At 59.7% G+C, this 8041-nt stretch overlaps 1 protein-coding gene across 1 annotated transcript; it reads right to left on the reverse strand.

The window, feature by feature from the left end:
• Window positions 1–385: 385 nt before the first annotated feature.
• Window positions 386–2981, reverse strand: IER5L (immediate early response 5 like). The gene has a single exon (XM_030286628.4). It carries the CDS (start codon window positions 2656–2658, stop codon window positions 1669–1671), a length of 990 nt encoding a protein of 329 aa, XP_030142488.1. The 5' UTR covers window positions 2659–2981; the 3' UTR covers window positions 386–1668.
• Between the last annotated feature and the right edge of the window lie 5060 nt (window positions 2982–8041).

The following is an 8041-nucleotide window of genomic DNA, read 5'->3' on the forward strand; positions in this document are numbered from 1 at the left end:
GGAGGAGGCGGCGCTGCCCAGGTGCGGGTCGGGGCAGGGCCGGGGGGTCCCGGCTGCTCCCCCCGCCGCGGGGCGCGGGGAGGGGACCCGAGCTCCGACCCTTCCCCACCGCTCCCTTCCCCACCTGGGACTCGCTTTGCGCGGCACAGCCGGACCCAAGAGGGGCTTTTGTTGCATCCTGGCAGCCGGAGGGGGCTGCGGGTGTGTGTGTGTGTGTGTGGGGAGAGGGTGAATCTGGATGGTGTGGGGAGGAGACAAAGGGGTTTTTCCGAGACCGGGGGGAGTCGGAGTTTCGGTAAAGGCTCCCCGGTGCAGAGGGGAAACAGTGGCTCGGGAGAGGGGCTTCAGCGGGCTGCGGGGTGAAGGAAAGCAAGGGCACAACAACTTTATAATCGACTTTTTATTAAGGTTATAAATTTAAACAAATCTGAACAGTTTTACCCGGTGATATACAATTCCATATGCACAAAAATACAGGCTTACAAACAAAGAAAAAGGAGCAGAAAAAAAAGAAGACCCCAACAGACCGTTTGGCAAAGCATCCTCAGTTACACACAGTGCTGATACCGTGAAGCTGGGAGTGGGCAAAAGAAAGAGGAGGGGACGACGACCAGAAAACCCACCTTTTTACAACAAAAGGTTTTTCTTTAAAAAATAATGTAAAAAAAAATCAAGAGACTCTACAGGAGACAATCTCTTCACATGACCAAACACTGCTGGTTTTATGATTGGGAAGGCTGAAACCAGAACAGTTAAACTTAAGTAAAAAAAAAGAGAGGGGAGAAAAGAAAAGGAAAAAAAAAGGGGTCAGACCCGACACACACATTGGAGACGTGAGTCGTGTTACACGGGTACCTGCGGCATCACAAGCACACACCGAGGCGGAGGCTCGGGGCTCCGGGGGTGGCTCGCCCCCTCCCCGGCGTGGCGAGGCGCAGCCCGGAGGGACCCCCGGCTCCTGCTTTTCCCCTTCCCACATTCAGCTCTCAGAACCCTCCAGCGCTCCCCTGGCACAAGCGGTGGGAAGAAGTCACAGCGCACACGTTTCTTCTGGGAGGAAAGTTGAAGTGTTTTCATTTCTGCCTTTTTTTGTTCTTTTAAATATATAAAGAAACGCACAAAAGCGACGGGGCAGCAGCGGCTTTCCCCTGTCCGCACCCTGAAACACAGCGAGCCGGGGGCGGTGGGACCCGCGGGCGGCCCGGGGCGGGGAGCGGGGCCGGGGCGCTCCCGCCGCGGGGTCCCGGGGCCGGTACCGGCTCTCACGTGGCGCTACCGGCCGCCAGCACCGGCCCCGGGAAACCCGCCGCGAAGAGAGCCCGAGCGGACACAAAGAGGATTATTTAAATAGGTGCCTCGTTTTTTTTTGTTGTTGTTGTTTGTTTTCGTTTGTTTGCTTGTTTTTGTTTTTTTTTCCCCTCTTATCTCTGCAAAAATAAAGTCCCAAGATCTTAGATTTTTTTTTTCTTTATTGTACAATTTATAAAACACTAGCGCGGCTCAGCCCCCCCCGCCTCCCCTGCGCACCCCTCGGCACCCCCCTCCCCTCGCCCCAACCCCCCTCCCTGCCTTTGTTTCAGGGTCCCCCCTCCGGAGCCGCCGTCCCTCGGACCGCACCCCCGTTTTGTCAACAGCCCCCCCACACCCCGTCTGCTCCCCCACTTCTCTCTAAAACGCGACGATGGCCCGAGTCCAGGCTCCCAGGCTCGCCAGCGCCTGCTTGCTGCACAGCTGCCCGTTGAGGGGCTGCTCCGAGTCCGCCTGCTGCCGGCTCACCAGCCCCGTGAAACCGGAGCCGAAGATGGAGATCAAGTTGGAGATGTTGGAAGAGTCCTGGGGGTGCTCGGCGCTGTACTCCTCGAAGCGGGCGCGTTTGGTGCACGGGGCGAAGGGGGGGCCGCCCGCCACCCCGCCTCCCCCCGGCTCCCCTTCCTCCACCCCCTCCTCTTCCTCCTCCTGCCCCGGGTAATACTTGCGCTTGGTGCCGGGCGCGGGCGGCGGGGAGGAGAGCCCCGGTGCCGGCTGGCAGCAGCAGGGGCACTGCGAGCAGCAGTCCTGGTGCAAGTACCCGTTCTCCACCGTGGTCACGACGTGAGTGTCCAAATCCAGCACCGTGGTGCGGCTGCTACAGTGCGGAGCCCCGCCGCTCCCGAAGTCACAGCCGGCGGCGTAGAGCAGCCCCGGGGCCGCGCCGCCTCCGCCACCGGGACCGGCGCTGCCGGCGGCCCGGTAGAATCCCGGGGACGAGTCTCTGCAGGGCGCTCGCTGCATCTCCGGGGGCACCGCGCACAGCGGCACCTCCAGCAGCTCCGCGCCGCCCCGCGCAGCCCCGCAGCTCCGCGCCTCGCGGTCCTGCGTGTCGGCGGGCAGCGGGAGCGCCGCCAGCTCCGGCGGGGCGGCGGCGGCGGGCGGCGGGCAGGCGGGCATGGCGAGGAGCGGGGCGCCGTCGGGGTAGTGCTGCTGGCGGCGATAGAGCTCGGCGTAGCGCTCGCTCAGGTAGAGCTGCCGGGCGTTGCGGAGCACATAGGAGACGAGCAGGTTCTTGTGGAGCTTGATGCCGCCTCGCTGCGTGCGGGAGCTGTGGATCTTCCGCAGGGAAATACTGATCAAACTCTGCGCATCGAGGGTGCACTCCATCCTCCTCCGGCCCCTCAGCATCGGCTCTCGCCGCCCGCGCAGCCAGGCACCCCGGCCCGCATCCACACGGCAGCCGGGCGGGTGCGGAGGGTCGTAAGGAAGGAGGATAAAGAGGCGGGGGGGGAGGGAATAAAGGGGAGGGGGGGAAGGGGAAAAGGGGGCAAAGAGCCTGAGGTCGCTGGAGAAGGGGGGCAAATAGAGAGGGGTGTCTTCAGCGGGCGGCCAGCGGCGGGAGCAGCGCGGGCATCGCCGGGGGCTCCCGCTGCTGCCGCCGCCGCCGCGCTCCGAGCACGGACGGCGCGGGCGGGCAGCGCCACCAGCGCCGCGCGCGCCCCCGCCCCGCCCTCCGCGCGGCCCCGCCCCCGCCCGCCCCTCCGCGCGCGCCCGCCCGCCCCGCCCACCGCGCGCGGCACCGGCACCCACTCCCCACACCCCCCCCGCGCCCGGCCCGTACCTGTCGCGCACAGACACTGAACGCCCGCCCGCCCGGCCCCCGCCTTTTATACCGCTGCGCCGGCCCGCCAGCCCCGCCTCCCGGGGCCGGCGCTACCAATGGAAAGGCGGAGAGCGACTTAACGGGCGGGCGGCGCGGCCAATGGGAGTGAGGCGGGCGCCTCGCGCCGTTCAAATGGTGCCAGGCGCGGCGCGGCCCGTGAGGGCGGCGGGGGCACGGCCGGACCGGACGGGGGACGCTGAGGGCACCGGGGGTCCCGCCCGAGCGGCGGCGGGGCCGGGGCGCCGCCTCCCCGCGCCGCTCCCCTCGCACAGGTGAGCGGGGGGCGGTGCCCGCCCCGGTGGGCTGCCCCGAGCCGCCGCGGGGGCGGGGGCGCGGCACGCCCCGCCCTGTGACACCCCTGAGGCTCCGCGTATCCTCGGCAGGACCCTCGGTGGTACCGGCACCGTCTGTGAATCCCATCCCCGCGGCTGCGGTGGGATGCTCCGCTCCGCTTTGGGCTGCCCTAACGGCGGGGATTGCCGGTTCAGGTGCTAGCCGCACCCCAGTGTTGCCGGATCCCCCCGCGGATCACGGCTTTGCCCCGACCTGGGGGCAGGACCGCGCATCAGTCACTCCTCACAAAGTGCCCAAATCACACCTGGTTTTCCCCCAAAGTGAGAGCAAGACCGCGCTCAGGTTAATTAGGGGCTAATTAAGTCCTTCCGTCCCGCCTCGGGGCACACGGCTGTGTTGGCGGAGCAGGGCAGCGCAGCCCCTGCTCTTCCTCACAGAAGGGTGTGAGGGGAGGGGTCTGGGCCGGTCCCTGTGGGGTTAGGGACTGCAGGGGCTCAGGGGTGGGTTTAGGGGATGCAGAGACTCAGGGCTGTCCCCACGTTTGTTGCTTAAGAGCTCCAGTCAGCGAGTGACCCAGGCACCACGCCCGGGGAGCAGTAGCACCCACCGAAGCTGGTGACACCATAGAGCAGCAGCCCTTGTCCACCAGGTAAGAGCTGGGGGGCTCAAGGCAGGAGGCTGCAGTGTCTGGGTGGGAGAAGGGGCTTAGACATGGATAGCCAGGAAGGGACTACAGTGCTGGAGTAACGGGAGCTGCTTCTGAAATGGCATCTTCTGTAGAGAGCAGAAGGTAAGGGAGAGAGGAGGGAGGGTTTCCACTGACTGCAGAGGTTCTCCAGGCTGGGTGTCTGCTTTGGGGTCACCCTGGCATACAAACCTTAGCAGTGGCTATGGGCAGCCTCGTGTCTGCGAGTGGTGGGGTGCCCATTGGAAAGAAAACCTCTGAAGCCCTTGTTCCTGCTGTGCAGCACAAACTCCAAACCACAGGAGCAGTGACACAAGGTGATCACCGGGGTCATCAGCTCACTGTGCAAAAGCTCCACGGGGAGCTTTGAGGGGGATGCTTGGAGAGCTTTTCCTGTTGCCTGGCCTGGCTGTATTCTGCTGGCTCAGCCTGACCCTGTCCTCCACTGAAGGAAATGGGAGCAGAACCAGCACCACAGAGGATTTTGTTCCTGTGGAAGGGTGGTTGGGGCAGCAACTGAGCTAGGGCAGCTCACTGCTCCCTGAGGAGCAGCTGGCTAAGTCCTGCACGTCATGGAGCAACCTTCTCCACAATCTGCCTTCAGCCAGGCAAACTGGGGTGAATGATACTCTGTGCTCTCCCAAGCTCTTGTAAGATGTTCTTGTTCCTGGTTCATAACATAAAAAGTGATCACAACCCTGTCCAAAGGGTGGCTGTGGCTCAAGGCAGTGGGTACAGGCAGTGTTGGAGATGGGGGGTTGTTCTATGTCTGTCCTCTCCTCCAGCAGGCTCTCTCCCTTGTAATTCTCCCTGGCTGCAAGTTGGCTTTTCCAGGGCTGTGGCTGCACAGCAGCTGGAGGTTCAGGAGGTGATAACTGGAGCTGGGCTGTGCAGATACTATGGGATGCAGCAGGATTAGGTTTGGACACATTGTATAGGTCAGTGCTGAGCTTTGGGTGTTCGGAGGCTTGAGCCAGGTCTTGCTGCTGCTCAGTGAGATCAAAGGCTCTGCCATCATGGGCTGTTGGAGTTGGTGCTTGTGGACTGAGCCGCAGCTGCAGCTCTGCAGCATTTTCTCTGTCCTCATGGGTACTGGGGAACCAGGGCAGCAAGCACTGCTGCTGCCAACCTGTGCCATATCCTCCACCCAGCCAGCACAGGCAGTGATTTCTTCTCCAGCTCAGCTGGCATTTGCTGCTCTCTGGCTCATCTCCAGCTGTAAAACTCCAGTTTAGGTGGTCCAGGCTAAGAGTTTGAATTGCCCATTGGCCGACTATGATGGGGTGGCTTGGGCAGTGCAGATGGGGCCAGGCACAAAGCGTTGCCCTGGCAGACACCCTCTGCCCCGAGCTCCTGCTCACCTTCCCACCTACGACTTGAGCATGGCCTCAGGACACTGCCCAGTCTGGCCCTCTGCTTTTTAATCATCGAGTGGCCCAGCTGGCCTCGAGTTGTGCATTTCAGTGAAGGGTCAGGTTTTGCAGAGCTCTGCTTGCAGCAGTGCTGTGTTTATGGAGCTGCAGAGGGCTGTGCATCCTCGGGGCTGGTCGGGCACTGCGGGGCAGCCCTGGATGCAGGAGCTGCTGCTGTCTCTGGCTGTCAGAGAAGTGCCCTCTGCTGTAACTGCCTGAGAAGCTTCGTGGCACCAGGAAAACCTGAGAGCGCAGCAGGAGCCTCTAGGAGATGAAGATGGAATTAAAACTTTAATCTTATTTAAACTCTGGGTAATTAATATAAAGGCTGTAAAACGTGGGCCTGATCCTGGCGCTGGCTGCTGGGCACTGTGCTGTGGCCGGCAGGGCAGCAGCAGCTGCAGGCTGGCTCTCCTCTCCAGCTGCCTCTCCTGGCAGGTACCAATGTTTTGTTTGCAGACACAGTGGCTTTAATCCTGGAGCTGGGACGGGCTGTGCACTGCAAGAGCCATGCTGCTTCAGTTTGGCCTGTGGACTCCAAAATCTCCCAGAGACAGGAATCTGGCTGATACCTGTCTTGGCACACAATTGCGAGCTCTGCTTTTCTAAAGAGGATAATGAGTCCTGTCCATTTTCTGGCTCTGAAGCAGCAAGGTGGGGCAGGATGGTTTTGGTGCTTGCCTTTCTCAGGAAAACCTGTGTGTCTTGTCCAGCATCCCTGTTCCCTGGTGTTGGGGTTTAGGTGTCCTTTCCATGGGCAGGGCCCCTAAGGACTGTACTGCTGCAGTGGACAGTTCACGTAGAACCATCTTGGTTAAATGCAATTCCAGCTTTTACCTGGCCTTTATATGGTCAGGACCATTATTTCCCCAAAGGAGAAGAGAATGGGCCCAGAATTTGCTCTCTGAAGTGCTGAGCTACACATTTTCTGGTGTAGATGATGCTGGTGCTGGGGACTGCCTGAGCTGTGGGCACTGTGGGGCTGCTCCTGGGCTGGGGATGGTGCAGCTGTCCCACACCTGGTCCAGCCTTGCTGATGTCCTGGTGCCAGGGCTGCTTTTGCAGCCATCGATCCTGCAGCAGGATCCAGCAGCAAAACCTGGCGGTCCGCTGCTCTCAGCTGCAGAGTAAACAAGCTGGCAAGAGAAACCATTTTGCTTCAGCTAGTAGGAGAAACCCTTTTTAGGTAGCACTTCCAACTGGCAATGCTCTCCTTCATTAACCCCCTCCTTCCCTTTCCAATGAAACGTGAATTTGCAGCGATTGGAGATCAGGCACTTGCCAGTGCAGCTTTGCCACCCAGAGCAACGAACACAGACGTGAATTTACTGCTTGATCTCATAATTTCAGTGCAATTAGACTGGCTGCTATAAAGCAATTTCCCCTTGAGCCTCAGAGTCCTGGGCCTGGGCACTGCCCAGCTTTTCTCAGACATGGAAACGGAGGCCTTTGGGTATTGGCTGAAACACGAGTTTTTTTGGGTGCACCTGGAACTTGACTCCCTGGAGATGTGTCTATGAGCGGGAGCTGCAAGTGCCTGGCATGTCTGAAAAGGAGCCTGCTTTTCAGGCTTACTTATTACAAGTCAGGCACCCAAAGCAAGTGGGAAAACAAGCCAGAACAAGGTTTTCAGGCTGAGCTCTTGGAGCAGGGCTGGCTTCTGCCACCTTCTCCTCTGTGCTGGGTAAGCTTAATGTTGCCTGGCTCCCCAGGCTATTCCCCATCTTAAGGGGACTTATAGGGCAGACCCACAGGTTGTGCTGCAGTGTGTGGGGAATGGGGCATGTCAGCTCCCAAAGGCAGCAGCCCTTGGCGAGGCGTATCCATCTGTATTGATTGAGCAGGCTGTGGGTAGGGCTGTCACCTCGCTGTTGTAGCTGTTAGCTCTTTCTTTCAGCTTTGGTTTCACAGTCAAATACTTTGTATAAAATCCTGGAGAAAAAGGGATTGAAACCATACTTAAAAAGCATCCATTTAATTATCTGTTCTCCATGCTTTTAGGTGGGGAGCTGTATAATGTCTCCCAAGTGTCACCGTGGCACTGGGCACGGATGACATGGTCAGTGTTTTGATTTGGTCTGCTCCTCCCTAAATTCACCAATTTCTTTTGTTCCTGGGAATTACTGTGCAGGGTATGGGTGCTTCTGTAAGCTTCCCTGCCATTGCTTCATGGCCTTTTGCTGCTGTGTGACCAAGCACCTGTGCCCCACATGCTTGGTCAAACTCTCCTAGTGCCTACTGGAGTGTTCAGAGGTCCCTTGAATGGGAATTGTATAATTCTTCTTTTGACTTATCCTGGAAGGATGGAATTGAGGAGGTTATTGCTGCCAGGATCCTACTGCTGATCCTCTTCTGAATGGCCTCTACTTATCCTGCTGCAAGGGGAAAAATGCTGGCTCTGTTGGCCAGCTGGTGATGTGACCCAAAGGAGAAGGGGGTTTCTGTTGGTGCTGGTGTATTTTAGCCCATTGATGGCTTGCTGTGCCCACAGGTCAAGCTGCAGTAGCAGATCTGTTC

Source organism: Taeniopygia guttata, chromosome 17 (assembly GCF_048771995.1).
Source record: "Taeniopygia guttata chromosome 17, bTaeGut7.mat, whole genome shotgun sequence".
Taxonomy (NCBI): Eukaryota; Metazoa; Chordata; class Aves; order Passeriformes; family Estrildidae; genus Taeniopygia; species Taeniopygia guttata.

Bases quoted from the DNA above. Each gene is read 5' to 3' on its own strand.
- IER5L (XM_030286628.4), bottom strand. From the start codon at position 2,658: ATGCTGAGGGGCCGGAGGAGGATGGAGTGCACCCTCGATGCGCAGAGT.